The sequence below is a fragment of the Polyodon spathula genome, chromosome 1 (assembly GCF_017654505.1).
Source record: "Polyodon spathula isolate WHYD16114869_AA chromosome 1, ASM1765450v1, whole genome shotgun sequence".
NCBI classification, from domain to species: domain Eukaryota; kingdom Metazoa; phylum Chordata; class Actinopteri; order Acipenseriformes; family Polyodontidae; genus Polyodon; species Polyodon spathula.
The window spans coordinates 103,789,226-103,814,189 of NC_054534.1; the positions used below are offsets into that span (position 1 = coordinate 103,789,226).

Here is a 24,964-nt window from a genome sequence, read left to right on the forward strand (position 1 = left end):
CCGATTGGAAGGAAACTTGGTTAGGACATTCTTTAGCACCAGTTATTGAGAGTGTCAGAATCTGTCTCTCTGCACATACATATCAGGGTTCTCTATCACAATGGGGTTTTTTTTTTACACACTAGTCCGTCTTGTGGTTCATCTTCCAATTCCTTTTCCACAAGTTGCTACACTGCCGTGCGTTCCTCTCCTCTTCCCTGCTCAGAGGCTGTCTGGAGGTGGGGCTGGAGGCTCTGCTGAAGGCTGCAGGAGGCAATCTCCTGATCCTGAAGATCTCACACTGCCCCAGCGTGCTGACTGACCGCTCCCTGTGGCTCGCCAGCTGCCACTGCCGTGCTCTGCAGGCCGTAACCTACCGGTGAGTGGGGGGAGTGAACACATGGCTCTGGACCTGTTCAAAAAGGAATAGGTGAATGGTTTTTATAGGGTATTTTAAATTGATAAATACTTTAAAAACTGAAACCTTAATTAAAGGTAAAGGTCTATAATGGCCAGTCTAAGGAACATAGCTACAATGTTAAATGATCTGTATTGAAAGATACATGTCTTGAAGGACCATGACTGGTCATTATAAGTAGATTTGACGATATATATATATATATATATATATATATATATATATATATATATATATATATATATATATATATATATATATATATATATATATATATATATATTTTACATGTACATTTTCCAGGGCATGCTACTTCTCATTTACAAGTGCATCCTGTTTACACAGGGGAGTGGTCAATATAGACAGTTGTTTCTTCTGCTGTATGCAGGTGGAAGTTAATTGAAATCCTACAATGTATACTTCAGCCATATAATCCCTTTATAAACGTTTACCACTGTATTTGACAGTATTTCAGTTTTACCATGCTTCTACATGGTTTACACGGGTTTACCATGTTTATTAAAATGCTTTACCATACCTTTGTTACTCTTTACAGTGCTTACCCATGCTTTAACATGCTTTCACAATACTTTATTATACTTTGCTTTGCTTCTACTGTGAGAAACTAATAAAAGATCCAAGGGTTCTAGGTCTTCGTTCTGTTGCAGTTACTGTACACAGCTGGCCAAACGTCTTTACTGATTTAATTTTCTCCGCAGAATAAAGTGATTACAAAGTATTGTCTAGTTTTCTGTGTTGTCTCAGGAGACAGCATGGGTCTGAATCATGCTTTACACTGTACATCGCCACTGTTCATAAAAACAAAACAGCATTAGGTTACAAGTGAAATGATTTCCCTGACACATTATGTGCCCTGAAAGCAATGACATGGAAAGGTCAAGCAATACTGTACATTTTTTTTTGGGGGGGGGTAATGTTCTGTTTCCCTTTTATATGTTAAAAGGGTCATAACTAATCCTTTAAACATGTCCACGTCTGTGTGGAATTTAGCTTCACACAATGTATCATCGCTGTGATGCAGATGAAGCTAATGTATCACCACACTATGAATTCACTTGCTAAGTAACAGGTTCTAGAACTACACATAGAATCACAGACTGTGAGTGTGGGGTGACGAGGTCCGATACTTACTTTATACTGTGGTGGCATCATTATATGAGTTCAAATAAGGTTATACTTAAACAACTTGTAACCCTTATAGTTTCCAAGTACATTTTGCACTGTACTTTTACAGGTTTTCCATGGCTAAACTATTCATTTACCCCGGTTTGCCATGCTTTTTTAGTATGCTTTACCATACCTGGGGTGACCCCTGGTATGTTACAATGCAAAAGGTAAGGATATGATTTTTAAGTCCTTGACTATCAGCCTTTCAAGATGAAATAGTTGTCCTCGGAATGGGAGCCAGTGAAGGTGGGCGGTGACAAGGGGAATGTTCATAACGTCTTCATTGTATAACCCTTTTCTTGTTCAGGAGCGCCACTGATCCAGTTGGCCAGGAGGTGATCTGGGCACTTGGGGCAGGCTGCAGAGACATTATTTCACTGCAGGTGGCGCCACTTCACCCATGGTAAGCAAAACGTATTGCCAACAAAACAACTACTAACTAGGATATACCAAGATAAATAAGTGAATGATGTAAGTGTACCCTTTTCATCTGCAGTTCAGGCTACCAGTTAAATGCTCATATTTTATATCTGTAAACTGAGAACAATTCTCTGGTAGGCTTGGTGGATGCCTTCCTGCAACTTAAATATTTTCAAATTTAAGAGTTTTTGTGGTAGTTTTTCATGTGCAAAAAAACCCGACAGCATTTTGAAATGTACTGCATTTCACCAAGTGCAATCTGGTGGAACTTTGAAGCCACTGCACACCGCTGTGCACTGTATCTGCCTCTTATTTGAAGCCGCTGCACACCGCTGTGCACTGTATCTGCCTCTTATTTGAAGCCGCTGCACACCGCTGTGCACTGTATCTGCCTCTTATTTGAAGCTGCTGCACACCGCTGTGCACTGTATCTGCCTCTTATTTGAAGCCGCTGCACACCGCTGTGCACTGTATCTGCCTCTTATTTGAAGCCGCTGCACACCGCTGTGCACTGTATCTGCCTCTTATTTGAAGCTGCTGCACACCGCTGTGCACTGTATCTGCCTCTTATTTAGATATTCTCAATCCAGCCAACAGCCTGCTCGATTCAGTAACCGCTGCCTTCAAACCATTGGCCGATGCTGGCCCCACCTGCGAGCGCTGGGTGTTGGTGGTGCGGGGTGTGGCATCCAGGGCCTGGCATCGTTAGGTGAGTACCGTCCCCTTCTCCCTCATGTCTCCATGTCTAGGGCTGTATTTCTGTACAGTAAAAAAAAATGCTTATTTCACAGTCTAAAAATAGGTACTTCAAGACACTTCACGATTTAAACATAATATTTATTAAAGCACAAATAACACTGTCATGATTAAAATTAATCCTCTTCTCTAGAGGTATTGTACAACAATGGTACATGCTAAATTGTAGAATATTTATTTTTTTGTGTCCCCCCTTTACAGACATTCTATTTTCAACATCAGCAAATTATCAAACAAAATAAAAAAAAAAACATAAATCTAATAATAATCTTTGAATTGATCTATAAACTTATCTGGCTGTTTTAAATGAACGGTAGCATATTTTTAAGCATGTGTGGTGTCATTCTTCACCTTGCTTTTGTGAGAGCTGTCAGCAATTCGCCCTTGAATTAAAAACAAGAAACATTATATGTGCGTGATGGGGTGCACCCCGTCCCTGTGCTTACTGTGTTATTTTGTATTATTATTTCAATGTACGGTGTTGCCTAATGTGGCCATCTCCCAAATGAATTAACTAATTACCAATTGGGAGATGGCCACGTATATACAGTAATCTGTCGCATATCCAGATTACGACAGTGTACCAAAACTTTGGTAGGATCTACAATCTCTAAACTAATCTTCTCTGTTCAATAACAAACTAACGTTGCTGAAGAGCTTGATCATGGCGGGTAAGGGGTATGTAACGGACAGATACATGACGGACTTCTGTAAAAGCAAAGCAGATGCTCATGGAGGGTTGATGAGAGTGGCGAGTAGGAACGAGAGAGTGGAGAGAAAGCGACAGTCAGATAAACTTTAAAAACAATTGCTATGTGTGCTGGGTCAAAACCAGCACCATACTTGTTTGTTTGTCTCTGTTTATTATTTGTTTTTGCCAACATGCCTTTTGTTTTGTCCAGTGCTTGTTTTGTTTAAACTGTATTTAACTTAATAAATATGAGTGCAGTTGCAACTCATCCCGCAATACTTGTGCCTGTGTCTTCCTGGTCTGTTGTCACCACCAAGCCACCCTCTCCACAGTGTGCATTTGCCACAAACCAGATCCTTATTCATTGTACACCAGTAAGTTCTCTGGTATAAATTCTGGTTTAATTCAACTCTATTTGAAGTACTAATAATGCTGAGGTATTATTGCAGTGAAAACCCTCTACAGCAGGGTTAGACTCCTACAGAAAATAGTGAGTGGACAATAAGGTTACACAATGTGGAGCAATGGCACACGTTTTCCTATGCTCAAAGGGTCTTGGGACCCAACAGCCCCTTAGTGGGGTCCAGAGGCAAGGCCAGTACAGTCAATTTTACAGCTAAAAAGATGAAAATATTAATTGGAGAGTCTGGGTCCATGAAAAATAATACCGTTAGTTGGATGGGAAATTGTTTATTTGAATGTAAATAATTATATTATGTGAAGATCAGAAGTAAGTTTCAGACGACCAATAGCCAGTATAATAATTATAATTAATAGAAGATGCTGAACAGGAAAATGCTGGCAATCTCACTGTTGGGTTGATTTTCTATGGAAGAATCCCAGCCCAGAATAAAGAGAAAGACTCTCACTCTCTATACTAGGAGGCCTGTCCTTGCCTGCTCTTGTGAAATATTATTTGGCTGCAAGGCTATATTCGGTCCAATATTAGATTTTCAAAAATGTGAATGCCAGATGTACCCACCTGAAACCATTTGGAAAACAATCTGACTATTCACATCCCCAGATTGGTCCCAAAGAAAATTGTTTAAACATTTAAATTAAAAACACAGTTACTACATACACTGAATGCCTGGTATAATGTTTAAAACAATGTTAGGATTAGTCAATCGATTATTTAAAACCAGAGAACAAAGATATATATCGTCCACAAAAAGAGAGAAGCAGCTATTGTCTTGATGTCACATATTCACTGTAATGAAGAACATCCTTCCTATGCTATTTCAAATATTGGGACCCCTCCCCACTCCTTTTTCAAATTGAAGTGTGACGAGTTTTGAACAGTTTCAAGTGCTGCCTAATTACAGGGGCAGACTCTGCAGCTGCTGCATAATTCACACACCCTAGTCTCTGTAAGTTGCCTTGAATAAAGGCGTCTGTTAAATAAACAAACAATAGGGGCCTCTTGGGAGTCAGTGTGTATTGCATGGTAGCACTGCAGTGATATTAGCATAAAAAGCCAAGCAGAGAATTCATTGGGTGATGTTGTTCTCAAAGGGGTTGTCACATTTGAAAAAAGTTCTGAAAGACCAGTCACTGATTCATCCATTCATTACATAATTGATTTGCTTTATTACTTGACCAGGGGGCACTGTTTAATTTTCTAACACAATTACAGAATGTTAGTTTTCGTAATTGTGCTTTTCTTAAAATACCATTCAGATACCATACAGCACCTTGAAATGATTGACAACATTTTCTTATCCTTTAATATCTGCCTCATTTGATTCGTTTTGGACTGGCTAGTACAAGTAGGCTCCCTTCAAGAGACAGAGAGCTGGCTGACAACTGTTACTATCTCAGTAAAGGGCATAAGGACTAACAACGTAAAGAACAAAATAGAATTAAATAAATGTTACAAGGATAGTGATGGACTGCTTTTCTGTGTGGAAACATGAGGGCTAAGGTTTGATTGGTATTAGCAGTTTTTTTTCTTCAACTGCCTTGGACTTTCAGAAAAATACAGACAGCAGATGATAACCACGCTGCCCTCTAACCTTTGTGTGATGTGATCTGAGTTGCATGCACTAGAGGGTTTTGTGTTCTGATTTGCATGCACAAAGTTTTGTCCTCCTCTCTCCCAGCGCGGAACTGCATGCGGCTGCAGGTGCTGGAGCTGGATCATGTGAGTGAGATCAACCAGGAGGTGGCGGCAGAGGTGTGTCGAGAGGGACTGAAGGGGCTGGAGATGCTGGTGCTTACCTCCACCCCGGTCACGCCCAAAGCTCTGCTGCATTTCAACAGTGAGTACTGCCACCAGGATCCTGCTCGCTGAATCTGTTTATATAGAAAGTGTAATCCAGGCAGTGCTATAGCTCCTCAATGGCATTGTCATCCAGAAAATGGTTGGTGTTTGAAATCCTTGCTGTGCTCATCAATCCAGACCCGAACTTCCCTGTCAGATAAGAGGAGACGCACTAGAGGCAGAAATGAATTGAAAGCATCAGATGAAGAGCTATCCCTTAAATGCTTGCTTTATACTTGGTAAACATTTTGTATTTAGCCTTGCTTTGGTAATGTATTCACCGGTATGATTTGTTATACCTGTCTTTTGCCCCCTGAATCTGCCTTGTAGGTGTGTGTCGGAATCTGAAATCCATTGTGGTGCAGATTGGGATTGTGGATTACTTTGAAGATCCTAACAGCCCTGAAGCCAGGAAACTCTTTGAGGAAATGGTGAACAAACTGCAGGTAAGAATATTGCTCTTCTCAATACTTAGTATTTCTGTGTTATCGCTCACTCTGTTACCTCCCTCAGCCACCTTTTATCTCTCTGCTCAGCTCTCCTCTCTGGGGAAGGACCATTGCCTATTACCCAGCCTCCTGCTGGTTTAGTAGTCTGTACTTTCACAAGAGGCCAGGATTAGACCAGAACTGCTTTTATTTTCTATGATTATGATGTTACCCACCCGGGTTCAGACACCACATTCTAACCCTAACCCTAACCCGCCCGGGGTCAGAAACCACATTCTAATGCCTGCCTCAACTGGGAATGTTCTTGAGCGAGGGGGTTTCTACAAAGCAAAAGCAATTTCCTTCTACAGTGCTAGTTACAAGACTGCTATTTGCGTTCCGTTTTATAACAATCTCAATGGGTATGTTACCCTGTATAAATAAATACCTCTAATCAAACTTTATAGTATGTGCAGCTGTGAAATAAGTGCTGGTAAAATTTGACTTCTGGTCTCTGGCAAGTTTTTTGATGGAAAGCAATGCATGCAATTTATTCCATAGCAGTTACAAAGCAGTACATGGAAAATGCACTATAATTCATTCTGTATGGCGTGCTTACATCCTGTAGTTTTCTAATTAAAGGGTTGGTGCCAACAATAACATGGACAGAATAACATGTTTATCTGTTTTTTTTCCACAGGCACTAAGGAAAAGGCCAGGTTTTTCAAAGATTCTTCATGTCAAGGCAGATGAAGTTTGTTAACCCTGCTTCAGTACTGATAAGACAGACACACTTTACCTCAGAAAAACAAGACACAATCTGAATACGTTCTTTGCGGCTTACCAGGAAAAAACAAACAAACAAAACAAGCAGCAATGCCATTACAAATCAGTTCACACTTATTGCAGACACAGTTGGCTTGGAGGCCATATTATTTAATAATGGGATCTCTTTTGTGCAAATTGTTGCCAGTCCAGAAACTGTCCTCCTTGTAAATCGTATGGTGCCAGGGTGGGAAGAGCATAGACTTATATTTCTAGAGAACAGTCACAGTGTACGTCTGAGTATTTTATATTGTTTCCATGCTCCTGTGACTGGGAGAAAACCTTTGGTGACAGTGAGCGTTCGAAAAGACGAAACCACAAAACCACCTCTCACCCCCTGCTCCTTGCCAAACAGACAAGACAATTGCTTTCCTAATAGCGCAGGACAATTAAACATTTTCCACACAGCAACCTTTGTATGTTGTATTAGTATAATCCAAACCATGCTTTGTAACTGCAGTACGTTTCAGCCACACAGAACAGAATTAACTCTCTCTACTTCCCAAACTACAAACCTGCAGGCACAACCAACTGCAAACCCAGTCAGTGCTTTCCAAGCTTGCTAAACTCAGTATTCTCAAACTCAACTGGGATTACTTTTGCGTTTAACCAGCTGACAGGACTACTGAACTGATTTTGGGAGAATCTGGGGGAGTAAACTTCAGTGAAAGGTTTGTGGATAAAACATGTTCATTCCTCCCCCTTTCTCTTCTTCCCACCGAGAAATCATGCAACGATGAGACCAAATCCACCTGTTCAGAGAGAGAGAAGAAAAGTTTTGCATCACCCTCTAGAATTTACTAATTCTGTTTCATTAAGCCGAACAAAACCTGCTGAATAATGTTAACATATGGAATTACATACCATTTTGCAGTTTTTCCATATACTACATATAATTAAAAAATGTGACATTTCAAAATGTAACATGAAATACTGTACAACTATTATGGCTTCCGGTAGACTTTTGCAATATAATTTTGTAGTTTCTTTCATTTGAATTATGTTAAATAAAATATCTAAATTGTTTCTCAATACTAAAATTCTAGGTGACGCAAAACTTTAGCTTTCATAGCTGTACAGTTTTGTATGTAGCCTCTGAATACAAAGCAGAGTACACACTTGAGTTGCCTGAAATAACTTTTGGTTACATATCAGTCCACTGTGCTCTGCATGCCAATGAGTCCTACAGAGCCCATACACCGTGTAGAGGTGCTGTCTACAGATGGGTGAACAAGATCAGATCCAAGCTCCGCTGCATTTCATCTATCTGCCTTGAAATAAAATAAGTACATTTTAAGAAGCAAGCAAATAAATAAATACTGTAAAAAATGGTGTATAAGTCGCACAAGGGTATAAGTCATCCCCCCCTTTTTGAGACAACAATTTCAGGAAAAAGCCTATAGGTCACACCGGTGTACTATAAGTTGCTCCCCTCTTTTTAGGACCCCCTAAAATACCTATAATTTTTTTTTTATAGTAAATAGCATACACAGGAAAAAGCATCTGACCTTTTGTCTCTCTATCCTCATTTTATGAGTATACTTAAAAATGCAGGTACATTAGCTACAACGTAGCTGCACTGTACATTTGTATTTATCTTTTGCTACAAAATGATATGATTGGTACTCTAACTGTGAATTAACAGAATGGAAGAAGGAAATTCTGAATTACCGAGTGAGCGCTGTATGTTTTCTGAATTCTGAAGTCTTGAATTACAGAATGCTAAACTATCGAGTGAGCACTTCACGTGTTGTGAATGCTGAAATCTTGAATTACAGAACGCTAAACCGTCGAGGGGGCACTGTATGTGTTGTGAATTCTGTGTTAAGCACATGCAGTGAATATTAGTAAATGGTAACTACATCTAGTAATTGTACCTGTTTTAAAGTGTCTCCCATTTCATGTGCCTAAACCTGAACCTGAAAGGTGCCCAATCTTTTCTGAAGTGTCGTATATATCGCCCTAACATGCTAGGAAGGAATAATCTTTTAAAAAAAGTTAATGTTTCACCCCAAATTTTGAAGCACACAAAACAAACCTGGTATTTTGCTAACGCATTGACAGAACATTACTGCAACAAGAGGCAGAACTTACTAAACAGTCAAGAGTGTTGCAGTGGGGACCGATCATAACAGCACCCCATGTTTTCCTGTTCTGTTTTTGACAATCAATGGTAGGCAGAGTTAATAGTGCCATGCATTCCTATTTAATTTGGTGCTGTGTTTGGTGCAGTAAAGGCAGCACAATTGGACAGGAGTCTGCTTAGTTGAGCAGTATATACAAAGACAGACCAAATATAAGAGTTTAGTATTAAATTAGCAGTTCATTCAATTAAATATTTATTACAAATGTGTATCAAATGCAGTATTACAGACAGAGCTATAAAGAAAGATAGGGTTATTTAACGGAGGATACAAAGTAATTGAATTATTTATTTCTATAAAAAGAGAGACCTCTATATTGTTGGCATGTTTGTGTTTTCTTTAGCTTATATTAGACTAAATGTGTAGATAAGGGGTTTGTTGCCATTCACCTTTTTCTTTTTTAGTTTCATGGTTGGTTCATTTCACCAATGGAAAAAGCTCTATGGTGTTTTTTGATTGTTTATATATTTGTCTATTTGTTATAATGAAGCACTTTAGAATTATTGCTAGCGCTTTTAGAGGTCTGTGGTTGTAAAAGGTAAAAACCGGTAGTAAATCAAGCTTATTTGGTGTACTCTATGTGATGACTGTGCATTCTGCATGGTTTTGTCAATTGTGCCAAGACTTGATACGCCAGCTCTTCTGCACAGTCACATGACCCCAAGCTGCATCACTACAACAAACAATGTGTTTTACTTCTTGAATTGGTACATTTACACACAGGTTGCTTTATGATGATCAGCAAACCTAGACTTACCATTTCATTTTTAGTTGTCTAACATTAGAAGAGTGAATTAGGTTTTTTCTATGTGGTTTGTCAAGAGCAAAATGACATGGTCTGTCAAACCAAAAGAGCAAAAGAAAGCACTCACAGCCTGGTTAGTGGTGTCTACGGAACACTTATAAAGATACCACAGCCATTAACAGCAGAGTGGTAAAAAACTAAAATGAGGTCAGAACATCTCTATTTTTTTTTCTGGAATTTTGATGAGTAGCTTGACATATTTTAAACGTTTAGATGCCATTCTTTGGAAAATACATGTTTGATTTAAAATATTAATATTAATAATGCAGTGTGTGTATTTATGCATCTTTTATTCTAGGAATCAGCTAGAGCAAGTAGTTAGGATGTTATAAAAAGTTATCTGGGAGGTGGTGCTGTGACTCTTGAATTCACAGTAGGTTACATGCCGTATTTGTGTTAATACAATCATGTCCTAATTTTAAATAACACAAGCCAATTGAGAAATTATACTGTAGGACTACTTCTGCTCATTTAACCAGGTATAGCTAATGGACAATTACTACTGTACATTGATTGCCATCATTCCTGCCATATGGAACATCGTGCATCGCTGTCACATAATAAAATAAAATACAAAACGAGACAGGAATTAGTCACTCTCCCAAAAACGGTCAAGCAATGGTAGCATGGTGAGAATCGGTCAGCACGCTGTACCGGTTACACTAGCAGAACAAGAGACGATCTTTAAAAAATAACAGGGCTCTGCCTCCCAATGTATTTCTGTTACTGTATATACAAGGGAAGATGGTTCCTTTTGTTGCTGTGTTAGTCCCCTTTTTTTGTGAATACCTTGTGAGGATGAAATATTTAGCTAATGATCCAGGCAGCAGTTTTAACATCTTGGCAGTTAAAGGCTCTGCTTTAATCTGAATAAAGCCAGCTCATATCGATTGGGTTGTAATGGGCTTTGACGACATTAACAGGATTAATATACATATATACAGTAGGCAGAGATATTTTGAGAACATTGCTATTATTACTTTTCACATCACAGTGAGGGCTGTGGGTAGCTATGGAAACACCCTTTCCCATTCCTGTTTAGCAGGTTGAGCTGTGTCTTCAGGGACTACCACGCAGAAGAGCTGGTGTCAAACCGTTTACATTTGTGTAGATGTTGTGGACCTGTTTTGGTCATCTACATCAAACCATTGTACTGAGACCCTCAATCAGTTACATTGCAACATTGCACTGTTAACCTTTGTTGTTAAGTGTGTGGTATATTATGTCTTTCACAAAGTAAAGTGCAGCACGGTCAAGGGCTTTATGAACGACATGGTCTTGTTGTTAAAATCTTGTTTTTTTGTTTGTTTATTTACTGTATAATGTCTTCTTTTTAAAGTTACCTGTATAAGAAAATCTAGGGTTTGCTGTATGCTTAAAAATATAAATTAGTATGGCTAATTACGTTTTTAGGTTGAAATAAACCCTTCTTGCTTAGAAAGATGCCTCCGTTAGCAACAGTAACTGTTACAGCTTTATAGCAACAAAAGCCAATTTTACATGCTGCTCTGAAAATCAACAGAATTATTATGTTGATTGTTTTAGGATCTCAAAAAAGGTAACAGTGATTTTGAGCCATTTGAGGTGGATTATTGGTAAAATCGAATCTTTTAGGACCTGTTTAAACTCAAACTACACTCCACATCTTTGTAGGTGAAGCATTTGGTTCAGCTGTGATTTAAAACATCGCTTCGCTCATAAATTACTCAGGGTTGTGGAAAACAAGACTAGATTGATCACTTCACCTAAATCATATTTCTTCACAGCTACCACACTAACATGATGTGTCTATCATACAACTGTGTAATGTACCAGTGATGTCTTGAGAAAGTATTCTTGTGTAATAGGACATTAAGCATGAGTCAAATGTACTGTATGTCTCCCATACATTTTCTAAATCCAGCACAGTACCAAGAACATTTCCTAGCCTACACCTAGTTTTATGAGACTTAGTTGATTTCACTAAAGATCCAGGATCAATATTAAAATGACATGCCTTATTATTGAGGCACAGTGTAAAAAAAAAAGCAATAGGATCAATAAATCGGTAAAAGAGGTTAAGGAAATTGTGGCAAGACTATACAATAAAGGCATTATATCAAAAGAATTAAAAAAATACATGCAGCCACACAATGCAAGAACAGGCCTCGCAAGAGGAAATCCTAAAATGCACAAAGAAAATCACCCTATGCGAATGATAGCCAGCATGATTGATAATCCAACACACATAATAGCTGAAATAGCAGAAAAACAACTTAGGTCACACGTTGAGAAATTACCGAGCTATGTTAAGGATACAACACAATTTTATAAGACTTGAATCACTAAAGCACAACCTTCCAGAGAATACAATTTGATTTTGCATGGATGTAAAATCCTTGTATCCAAGTGTCCCTCGTAAAGAAACTTTAGAAGCTTGTCAAAAAGCACTAGATGATAGACTAGATAAATCAATAACCACAGCAGAGGTGCTGAACATGATCAATGTAGTTTTAGAAAACAGTTATTTTACATTTGTTGATAAAAATTACAAACAAAACGATGGTACTGCAATAGGATCTAAATTAGGAATGCATTTTGCCAGTACATACAGCTCTGGAAAAAATTAAGAGACCACTGCACAATTATCAGTTTCTCTGGTTTTACTATTTATAGGTATGTGTTTGGGTAAAATGAACATTTTTGTTTTATTCTATAAACTACTGAAAACATTTCTTCCAAATTCCAAATAAAAATACTGTCATTTAGAGCATTTGCAGAAAATGACAACTGGTCAAAATAACAAAAAAGATGCAGTGTTGTCAGACCTCGAATAATGCAAAGAAAATAAGTTCATACTCATTTTTAAACAACACAATACTAATGTTTTAACTTAGGAAGAGTTCAGAAATCAATATTTGGTGGAATAACCCTGATTTTCAAGCACAGCTTTCATGCGTCTTGGCATGCTCTCCGCCAGTCTTTCACATTGATGTTGGGTGACTTTATGCCACTGCTGGTGCAAAAATTCAAGCAGCTCAGCTTTGTTTGATGGCTAATGACCATCCATCTTCCTCTTGATCACATTCCAGAGGTTTTCAGTGGGGTTCAGGTCTGGAGATTGGGCTGGCCATGACAGGGTCTTGATCTGGTGGTCTTCCATCCACACCTTGATTGACCTGGCTGTGTGGCATGGAGCATTGTCCTGCTGGAAAAACCAATCCTCAGAGTTGGGGAACATTGTCAGAGCAGAAGGAAGCAAGTTTTCTTCCAGGACAACCTTGTACTTGGCTTGATTCATGCGTCCTTCACAAAGACAAATCTGCCCGATTCCGGCCTTGCTGAAGCACCCCCAGATGAGTCCAATTTTCAGCATTGCACAGCACCTGGTCGTCTAATGGTTAGACAGAGACCTAGAGAGGCCTACAAGCCACAGTGTCTTGCACCCACTGTGAAATGCGGTGGAGGATCGGTGATGATCTGGGGGTGCTTCAGCAAGGCTGGAATCTGGCAGCTTTGGCATGAATCAAGCCAAGTACAAGGTTGTCCTGGAAGAAAACTTGCTTCCTTCTGCTTTAACAATGTTCCCCAACTCTGAGGATTGTTTTTTCCAGCAGGACAATGCTCCATGCCACACAGCCAGGTCAATCAAGGTGTGGATAGAGGACCACCAGATCAAGACCCTGTCATGGCCAGCCCAATCTCCAGACCTGAACCCCATTAAAAACCTCTGGAATGTGATCAAGAGGAAGATGGATGGTCACTAGCCATCAAACAAAGCTGAGCTGCTTGAATTTTTGTGCCAGGAGTGACAGTCACCCAACATCAATGTGAAAGACTGGTGGAGAGCATGCCAAGACGCATGAAAGCTGTGCTTGAAAATCAGGGTTATTCCACCAAATATTGATTTCTGAACTCTTCCTAAGTGAAAACATTAGTATTGTGTTGTTTAAAAATGAATATGAACTTATTTTCTTTGCATTGTTCGAGGTCTGACAACACTTCATCTTTTTTGTTATTTTGACCAGTTGTCATTTTCTGCAAATAACTGCTCTAATAGCTAATCTAACAATAGTTTATAGAATAAAACAAAAATGTTCATTTTACCCAAACACATACCTATAAATAGTAAAACCAGAGAAACTGATAATTTTGCAGTGGTCTCTTAATTTTTTCCAGAGCTGTACATGGGGAAATGGGAAGAACAATTACTTAGAAAATCAGAAAGAGAACCTTTAGAATACATTCGGTTTGTAGACGATATTTTTGGGGTTTGGACACATGGAGAAGAATCTCTTTTCCAGTTTCATAAAATGGCAATTTAAATACACAGTAAGATTAAGGTGGACCTCCGATGGACAAGAAAAGAAATATAATTTTTAGATACCATAGTAAAACTTGGAAGAAGGTTCAATTGAGACTGACCTCTTCTATAAACCTACTGACATGCACCAGTATTTACACATGTCCTCTGCACAGCCAATACACACTAAAAGGGCAATCCCAAAGGGGCTAGGAATAAGAATACGAAGAATATGCTCTAAAGAAAGTGACTATGTAAAACAAAGACATGTATTAAAAACAAATCTTAAAAAAGAGGATACAAAGAAAGAATTATAGGAGACAGAGTTAAAAAAAGTGGATAAACTAAAAAGAGATGATCTACTAGATTATAAAAATAGAGATAAAAAGGTCGAGAGTCCCATTAATAATGACGTACTCTAAACTTTTGCCCAATATTTCTAAGATAGTTTGGAAATACCTGTGTATTCTAAATAATTCAGAAAAATTGAAAAAAGTGTTTCTTAAGGCCCCAGTTGTAGCATTCAAAAGAGAAGCTAATTTAGATGATATTCAAGTTCACAGTAAACATAAAGGAATAATTGACAAAATAGGTTCTACAAATACCTGCACTAGTACATGTAAAGTTTGTAAATACATGGACAAAAGTAAAAATATAATTAAACATAAGAACACCACATATCCACTAAAAACTAATACCTACTGTAAAAATAGCAATGTTGTTTATGGAATAACCTGTGAAAAATGTGATGAAATAAAATATGTTGGAGAGACTGGAACAACTTTATATAAAAGAATTCAGAACCACCTTTCATTAATTAGAAATAAAAAAATGAATGAGCCAATAATACAGCACTTCACCAGTCAAGGACATGACATAAATGATATAGTTTGTAGTATTAGAACAGCTAAAATTAGATAGTGCAACGTATAGAAGAATAAAAGAAAGTAAATGGATAAATAGACTGAACACAATTATGCCAGCGGGACTCAACAGAAAAGAATGAACTAATTAATTCCAATAAATATATAAAAGTTAAAAATAATTAAATAAACAAAATTAATTCAAAAGTTGTGCATGCTGATGCGCTGGGGAGACCATATCAAGGCTGATCCTCAGAGCCAGCATTGCATGATAATATAAATATAAGTTTATATAAAATAATGTTAATTAGAATTAATATAGATTTAAAGATATAAGTAAAAATGATGTCACATATAGAACACCATTACATCATGTAAGAATAAATCATGGATTTGAATATAAACAATAACAAGTAGTTGTCATGCCGTCAAACACCTATAAATACCTCCAATGTTTTGATTCAAACACAGGCTCCCTTGAGAAAGATATGTACAACATATCGAAACGTTGGGCAGCTGGCTCTTTGAGCTAATATATATATATATATATATATATTATATATATTTTTAGCTCAAAGAGTCAGCTGCCCAATGTTTCGATATGTATATATATATATATCAGGGGAGTTCACATCAGACAATGTAGACAGAACACCGTTAGGTGAACCTGGAGATTTTCTGTACAGGAAACTAGAAAAAAAGAATATATACTGTGTATGTGTGTGTGTGTGTAACAATGATCACCAAACGTTCATGGCATTTATCGAACAATCATGGTACTTTAATCAATATGCCTGCCTGCTGTAGTGGAAATAATAACATTTTTTGAAAACTATTAAAACCAGTCCTGTCGGGGATCTGTAGAATATAATCCCTTTTATAAAGAAACAACAGGATAGTCTGCATATCAAAGGTAATGAAAACACAGCTGAGTCCCTGGATTTGCCTCTTAGCCTGACTGTTTATGTGATAGAAAACCGGACTCATAAACCACAGCCTGCACCTTGTACTGCAAGTCTATTAAAATAACTCTGCGATGCAGTGCATTCAGTGGTTTAATAATTACAGTTCTTGCATAATATTTACCAGTTAGTGCTATTTATCTTACTCTGAAATGGTGCTGGTAGCAGTCCAATCTGTACAGGTGTTGCGTGCCTATATCTAAACCACTCAATAGATGTCTTGTAGAAATTCTTTATGTTGTAGCAAGTAAAAAACATGTTTTGCCTATTTACAGTTGTTTGTACGGTGATGAAAAATAAAAACTACCGTGATATCATTTCCCAAATATATTTAATATATTTGCCAAAACATAGCTGCTCTGGCACAAGTGTAAATACATTTTCTGCCATGCTGAGGCTTGTCGACTGTAGATCTTGATTTCATTAATTAGACTCTGTGTTTTTCATCTTTATTTGGAGCTGATAAATAATGATGCACACACAGTTTCATAAAGAGAGAGATACAATAAGATTGGACTGGTAAATTTACCGAATCCATTGCTATTTTAATATTGTTTACAGAAAACAATCCTACAGAAAATGTCTATGGGAATCTTTTTTTTTTTACAGCGATCCTTCTAAAAATGTTATAGGTTCCAACAGAACAGTTTCAGGAATCCTTTGCAATTCTTATATAAACCCTATACAGTTGTTATGGGAGTGCAGTACTACAGAAGTGTTATACGAATCCTTTTAAAAATCTCATTGAATTCCTTTCAAAAATCATATAATAGTCTTTTCAAAAATCTGTATCTTACAGACATGTTGTGGGAATATAGGAATTACATTGTTTTAAATGTACCCGTGCACAAACCACTCATTTGTGGCCTTGCTTCAGCTCCTGCAGCTACGTGTACAATTTTGATCTATAAAAGCATGTAATTTGCTAGACGCTAATACATAATTTGTGACTGTTTCAGCTTTAAAATTCAATCCCCTAACATCAAATGTTATTGGAAGTTAAAAATGTCATATAACATGCTCTTTTTTTCTTTTTTTTTTTAAATTATAGTTGCTCTTTTAAAATGACATGTCTCTATACTGGTACTTAACCATTAAAGGTGTATATTGATGATGCCCATTGTGATGTAGAGATGGGTGGATGTAGTAACATTTAAAGGTTACAAAAGGTTAGTAATGTCATCCATTAAGACGTAATTAACATATAATGTAATATGTTATTATGCAATAATAACTGGTGAGCAATATTTTTTAATGGGCTCATGCAGTTGATATTTCCTATCCGGTTATCAGGGGAAACACGCGCTCGTTAACACTGTCAACAGAACGCGACCCCAGCACTAGCTGTCAAACTGAAAGGTTTTCCAACCGTATCTCACATAATTGCTGTCTTCTCTCACTCGCTTCTCAGCCGGGACAATTGCTCACCAGAGATTATAAAAAACACTGCGTGGGGATAGTGTGTGATAAATACCTGCCCTCCAGGTGCTACATAAACCCAGTGGGCGAAGCCTGAGGGGTTTATCCAAGTATCTCACCCCTTTGGTGGGCATAAAATTTTCATATCACACACTACACTGTTCACACTACTCGGCTAATGCGCGTTCATGTTGAAAGTGTGATTGGAAATGGAGTGTGGATAGTGTATTAGTTTCTTTTTAGTAGTACTTTGTATCTTATGCTGTACAACAGTTGTATGATAATTTATGTTTTTATAATGTATAATTTTACCACAAGGCTGAGATTCATTTTTAATTAATTATCCCCAAAGGTATTTAATGGCTTTGTACTATAATTACATACATAATTCTGGTAGATATTGTTGAAACTGTTCTATACTCTGAAGAAGTTAATATATTTTGGCATAATTACATATTATTGTAAGCAGAGTAATCAGATAAAAGCTTTGTTACTGAGCAATGGGCATATTTCTCTCTCAGGACAGAATCAGTCAATCTCATATAAATGCCATACCGGAATATTTTTTGAAAAACTCAAGTTGCCATATTGTGACTTTCTGGCTTTTGTTTTGTTTTTATGTTCCGCTTTATTCAAATAGAGCGTCTGATTTCATCTGACCTGTGTGATGATAAGCACCTGTAGATGTTGCTACTCTTGTTGGGTAATAAACTGTGCAGAATGCAAGCAAAATATGTTATTGACAGATGTGTGTCTCTGATCATTTTGTGGATACATGTTCAATAAAGATTGTGAAACAAACTCTGGTATGGGTCTTGGATTGTATTGTTAGTTCTGGCAATTGAAGCATTTCTGAGAGTACAGTACATTCCATTAGGCCCTTTTAATACCTTTCATCGTTTAATGCATGGTTGTTTCAAACAAAAATACTGAGCATTAAAAGAAACGTATCACTTATATGTGAGCATCAAAAGAAAAGTATTACTTATATTTGGATAAAATTCACTAGATGTGATTGAAAAATGACAAATTGTTTTTGAACAGGTGCAGTGACTTTTTATTGTGCTGATTAACAAGTGACATCATGAAGATTCTGCAATATGATCTGTCAATCTTGGGCAGGTGTTGTGACTCTTGATCTCCCAGTTCGTGGCCTGTCATTGACAGAGTGTATCTGGTTATACTGTCTCGCCAGGTTTGAAATTGCTGGCTGTGAGCAACCAAGACGGCGAGCCACAGTACGCTGTCCTAGTCCAGCCTCCAACATGCCGATTGCATGAAGGCGCTGCTTCTCGACAGTCGTGGCATATTGTTTTTTTTCTTTCTGTGATTTTCTTTCTTGCTTTTATTCAAGCTTGCAATTGAACAGCTGAAATGACTCTATATCCAGTGTCCAATCAACAGTCTCACATGATTAAGTATATGCAGGTGTGTCACGGTCAAGGATGAATGATTGAGTGATTTAAAAAAATAAAATAATAAAAAAAAACATTTTGGCAATATCCATCATTGATATACCTTTTTTTCCCCGAAAATAAATGTGTTATAATAGTGCTAAGTTTCTTTTGATGTTCGCTGTATATATACGGCACCTGCCTTATTTTCTTCTTCTAATGCAATATTCACTCAGACTTTCCTGTGACAATTTCTATGTGTTTTAACTTAAGGGTTGTAGAATTTTAGATGCTACTGTATTGTTGTGCTTGTGGAGTGGCCTGCTGTGACTAGAATTATTATTTTTATAGACCCATACAAGAGAGAAGAGAGAAACTCCTTTAATTTCTTTACTGGCACATCCCATGTTTCTTGCTAATACACCCTCTGTATAAAACATAAGAACAGGCTGTGTTTATAATGTGCTCATTAAAAGATTATACAGGGGTTAAACCAAAAGCATAGTAACACACCCCATTATGGCATGCCAAATTATCATTTGAGATATATCAAATTAATTTATAGATATCTCTAAATATCTGGAGATTTCCAGATATCCTTAAATGTTGCTTTAAATGAGATCTAAAATGCATTTTCAAATATTTTTCATTCATTTAAGATATCTCAAAATTTAATTTAAAGATATCGCTAAATCATTTAAAGATATGTCAAAATGAACAGGAAGCCATTTGAATATATCTCAAATAACTTCCTGTGAGGCAATGATATGACAGCGGTTTTCGAAAGATTGAATAAACAAATCAGTGTGCCTCAAGACACTCTCACGATGACAAGTCACATTTGAAGATTGAATAAACCCTTTGAATTTAAGTTTGATGATGAGTTCTCAGGTTACAAAATGGTACAGTATCCGTTGTGAAGGAATCACTGGCGGTGCCAAGAAGGTGTTCTTTTAACCAAAGTTCCTGTTCCTTTAGGTGGCGCATTTACAATGGGAAAAATAAGTTTCACCACAAGGGTGTTCTCTTAGGCAAAGTGTTCTCTTAAGAGGCGCTCCTATACGCGGAGACAACTGTGTAGTGATTTGTAAGAGATTAAGATTTAGCATAGTTGTGTCTGAAACTAAAGACGCAACAGAGACAACGTTATTTTTTTCAGTCTATGTATTTGTTCACAGTAGTCATAGCAAACGTTTTAGCATTTTATTTTGACAGGTTCTTGTCTGACAAAAGTGCTATATGATGCAGGAATGGATTACTTGCCTGGGTCTTACTCCTGTGAACATTAACTGAATGATCTTGGCATGTGCAATGATTTCCCACTATGTGCAGGTGTGGTACGCCCTGTATAACTCAGGTGATTGTCCCTCTGCCAGAGTACTTTCCCAATGATTTCAAACCTGCAGGCCTCTTAGCTGTTGCTATGTCAACGGTCTGGAAACCTATCTGTTCATGTGGGCTCATTGAGCTCCTCACAGGATAGCAGCTAGTGAGCCTCTCTCTCTTTGTAATGTTTCTTCAGTGAACAGCCTTTTAAAATGGACATTCAGGTCAGGATCTATGCTCACATTTTGTTTCTCCTGCCAGAGATGAAGGTCAGTATCATTTTGAAGACTTATTGGACAAACCTGGGTCCAAATCCTCTTCATGTACAGTGCTTCAAGAATAGAAATAAAATCCCTATTGCACAGCAGCTTAACACTTTTCATGTTTTACTGTGACCTGAATTGGACACATTTTATAGGTAATTGAATATTAATAGTACAATAGTACATTTGTCCTGGACCTCAAAGTTTCTTGTAGTTTTACTAAATATATATGATCTTCTTGTAGCGCATTACAAAATATAAAAGATGTTTGAAAATGATAAATACTAAACTTAATTATTAATTTACATTGTTAGGATATTTTGGAGATTTGTTGTAATCAATTTATAGAATACAGGAGTGTATTTATGAAGGACAGTAATTGCATTTCACCAAACGCGCATCAGCCTTTGCATTTGCTGACATGCTATTAAGAGAACGGCCACTAGATGGAGACATCTACTAGCTTAATAAACTATGTGTGTTCAGTGAGCTTCAGTGTGCGACCAATGATATTTGCTTAGTGTTATAAACCTCAGGCTATGAAGAGCCTTTGTAATGATAACTAAATTCCAATGGCTCTATTAATTTCACACAGCCTTAAGTCTACAGTCTCTTTTCTAAAGACATTTTGTTTGTCAGCATTTGATAAACAAGAACATTTCAATGATAAATCACCCAGGGAGGGGTGGGTGTGAAGGGGCATTAAACCCAGTCCACGTTGACGTGGTTCTCATTAATTCTGCGCCTCCAATGCTCTGTTTCCACTGCCTTGCCCCAGGTATAGCTGAGCAGGATGGTCTGGGCGAGGTGTAGCTGCAGGGTGTTTCCACTGATGTTCAGCTATACCTTAGCTACACCCCAGACTGTACAGCCACAAATGTTTGTTCAACTATGTCCATCTGCGCTTGTTTGCATATATTCAATCAATCCCACAATCCAACGTGACCTTTTACTGCTGCACGATAACCTTTAATGCCGCACTACTACTTCCTGGGTCAGCTATACCTGACAAATGACACTGGAACACAGCCATGTTTAAATACACCTCACCCAGAGTAGCCAGCCCAACTGTACCTGGGAAAAGGCAGTGGAAACGAGCCACAAGTTGCTGTGTTCAGGGCTGTTAAGTAAACCACGTGCAGGTAATGTCAAGCCTGTGAATCCTGAGTTGTGCTTGTGTTTGTCACTGTGTAAATGCAGGTCAAAACAAAATGACCACATGTCTATGTGACCATAGCCTTTATGTCTGTTTGTTGACATTGCCAGAAATGGTTGTTGTTATCCCAATCCATAATCTGATTTCCAGTGTCGTGTGACTCTCCCTTGATGCCAAGTATCTTTCAAATGCATCTCAAAACTCCAAAGCATGCACTCCTGTGTGCCTTCTGGATGACCCATGCTTTGAAGAGCTGCATTGCAATGGGGATGGTGAGAGTTAAGTGAGTTATCAGTGCTTGTCCGGTTCCTATAGCTTGTTGATCCCAAAACTCTATGGGGTATAAAAGGTAACCAATGATTCACATTGACAATGTGGCTAGGTAACTTATTCCATACCCTCCACACAGTCTGTGTCCTCCAACTATGTCCTCTGGTCTTGGTTTCTGTATTAAGTTTAACTTATGATTTTTTAAAGCTTCAATCAACTCCATCCTAACCCTTTAAATGAACCCTTCTTAATTTAAAAGTGTTTGAGAGTGTTGTTAAAGTCTAGAGCCCCTTTTACACTGGCATGCTCTACCCCGGTCAGGACCCGGTGTCATGTGGGTCGGCTACATGATTTCACACTGCTTTTGATAAAGCAGGGTTGACCTGGGTGACAGACTCAAGTACACAATGCGTGTATCAGTGCCCCAGAAGCAGCTTGCTACAGACACTTCCATCCAAGCTTCTCTGGATTGAACTGTCGGCCCAAATGTTGATTAGAGCAAATGTTTCTTCATCCCTGCTGCAATCTGGCTCATGCTGTGCCTCAATCAGCAAAAATAGGTCTAAACTGAAAAAGCAGCAATGTTTCTTACAGAAGTGAAATCTTCACGCTGGCTTGGCTTTTTGTTATTTCGTCTGCCGTCATACATTTTGTTTTGCTCATCCCGGGTCAAAGTGTGTCAACCCACAACCTGAGGTGGGTCGCTGCGACCCGGGTACTGTGACATATTGTACCATAGCTTGAAGAAGAAGCTATCACGTTTGAGTGTGGGGAGTCAGGGAGAAAACACATAGACTGTGCAGTTGGTTGTGAGAGACGAGACAATAAAGACTTATTGAAATAATACTTGTGTTTGGGTCCAGTGTGTAAACAACACAACTCAACAGGTTAGACTCAGGTACGTGGTTTCATACTATGCAGGATTGTGACCGGGGTAGCCAGAACCCGGGTAGGAGCGTTAGTGTGAAATTAGCTTATATAAATGCTCGGTCAAGGGCAGTTTCATCATGAAAGCTTTGTGAATAGTAACTCTGGTCAAAAGTGAATTTCTTCTTTGAAACTGCAGGTTATTCAACTGAGTAAGCAAACATTAACCTCTAAAAATAGGGTTGTCATGGTGTGGTAACAAAATAATTTTGTGGCTGAATACCAAGCTGTTAGGGCAGTTTATAAATACAAATATAAAAAAAAAAGGAAAGACATTTTTAACTTGGGAGCTGTTAAATTTTGATGAACAAAAAGTGATATCCACTTTATTTAAATTGTCAAAACTGACATTACCAAAGTCATATTTCTTTAATTATTATTGTATTTATAACATATCTTTAGAACTTTATTACAATACATGTTTATATGTGTTTTCAATTTTTAAATCGTTAGCGTTTAATTGCTACAACTACTATTTAAAATAATAATAAAAAAGTACCCTAACCCTAATCATATTTTGTATAGACCAACCTGAGTCTTGTGTCGACTGTACAGTCCTGTTCCACAAGTCAGAAGACTCCACCTCTGAAACCAAACCTCTGCCTGAAGGCAGGCTGAACACTGGATTTGAGTGTTCTAAAAACAGCCTTCCAGATGATAAAAAAAATATACCGTTGCCAATCTTAGTCTATGAGTTAGATCCTTCTAACCTAAGGTGATAATTTTTGTGACCTGCTTCAGGTTGGTGTGTTAACTCTCTGTGAACGTGCTGGTGTAACACAAATGCCCTGTGAGTCATAGAGCACAGAAAGAGTTACAGCACAGTTTTCTTTATGCAGCTGTAATCCAGCATTGTGTGGGAAAAAGCGTTCCAGGTAGCCAAAGTGTCCTATCATTTGGCAGACATATGCATTAATCAGGAATGCTTATTTGTTGTATTCTTGTATTGCAAAATCATTACCACTAAAATAGTGTTTCTATATACAGTATCTCTCTAAACCTGTGGCTCCTAATGATGTATTACAACTCTAATTACATTGTAAGGGTTACGAATGAAGGTAAACCCGGAATTAACTACTGTGTTACACAATAATGATGACATTACATTGTAACAATGTTTACCATTTATTCGTTCCAAGCACCCATATTACATTCTACATTGAACGTTATTGCTTAAATGCAATACATGCCCCTAGTATTACCAGAGACAGGCAATTGATCGAATTACCTGAAATGGTTTAACCATTACCAAAAAATGTCCACTCTACACCACGAGTCACAGAAAAGCACCCTATGTATATTACAATTATATATATATATATATATATATATATATATATATATATATATATATATATATATATATATATATATATATATCGTCAACTTAATATGGCACGACTTGGACAGAAGGGTGTCCGACAACTAACAAAAACATATTTGAGATCCAATAGAATGACAACGTATTAGAATATGTGTGCCTCGCATATAACGAGTTCACAAACTCACTTCAAGATCCGGCTTCAGTCTCCATCGCAGCTGCTCTCCTACCTCCTAGTGTCATTTTAAACTCTGCCCATCATCACAGTTTGTAATCCGTCCTCCATTTTCTCGTGACATGGCACTTTCGATGCGTAAATTCACAATAAACTAACCTATGTAATTTATTTTTAATACGCGAACAATTAATTATATTAAATTAAATTTGAGACTATATTACACTGCGGATGTATACACAATAATAGTTTCTGGTTTTGTCTTATTTTAAATGTGTTTTAATTATTTTAATAATTTTTCTTCCCACAAATGACAGTTAGCCGTGTTATAAGCGGTATAAACCACTTCGGTCGTGTGGTTCCAATGATATATGTCCTTTAAAGTCTTATCTTGCTTCAAATGTTCATCAAAGTATAATTGCTTGTATTTTTAATCTTAGCAGAGTGTTACTCTATTAATAACGTTTTTACTTATGGTTTGCATGCAGGTATGTCCTATATAAATATAGTATTTTACTTGAATCGTAAAGTCTTAAAAATACCTATTCCAAGAGTTCAACAGAACGAGTTTGTGCTTGATTTGCTTTAAATAAGCGCCCAAAAAGGAGTTTACTTTGGTGATCCAATCACTTCTGGATAAAACAGGAAGCTAATCCCTGGCCGAAATCAGTCCTTTCATTGGTTTACAG

The 24,964-nt window shown here is 37.6% G+C and overlaps 1 protein-coding gene and 1 long non-coding RNA gene across 2 annotated transcripts in view; one reads left to right on the top strand and one right to left on the bottom strand.

Moving 5' to 3' along the window:
- LOC121325797 (F-box only protein 41-like) overlaps window positions 1–7,796 on the top strand; it is a 51,283-nt gene extending 43,487 nt beyond the window's left edge. Inside the window, exons 7-12 of the mRNA XM_041268848.1 lie at window positions 206–358; window positions 1,893–1,988; window positions 2,596–2,714; window positions 5,555–5,713; window positions 6,046–6,161; window positions 6,844–7,796. Coding sequence (XP_041124782.1) covers window positions 206–358; window positions 1,893–1,988; window positions 2,596–2,714; window positions 5,555–5,713; window positions 6,046–6,161; window positions 6,844–6,906 — 706 coding nt within the window. The 3' untranslated portion in view covers window positions 6,907–7,796. The remainder of the gene's footprint in view (window positions 1–205; window positions 359–1,892; window positions 1,989–2,595; window positions 2,715–5,554; window positions 5,714–6,045; window positions 6,162–6,843) is intronic.
- Window positions 292–24,446, bottom strand: LOC121325804. The gene is made up of 3 exons (XR_005951368.1): window positions 24,289–24,446; window positions 2,657–2,764; window positions 292–391 (listed from the first exon to the last, which is right to left on the bottom strand). It is a non-coding gene; the product is annotated as an uncharacterized LOC121325804 (long non-coding RNA).
- Window positions 24,447–24,964: the final 518 nt, after the last annotated feature.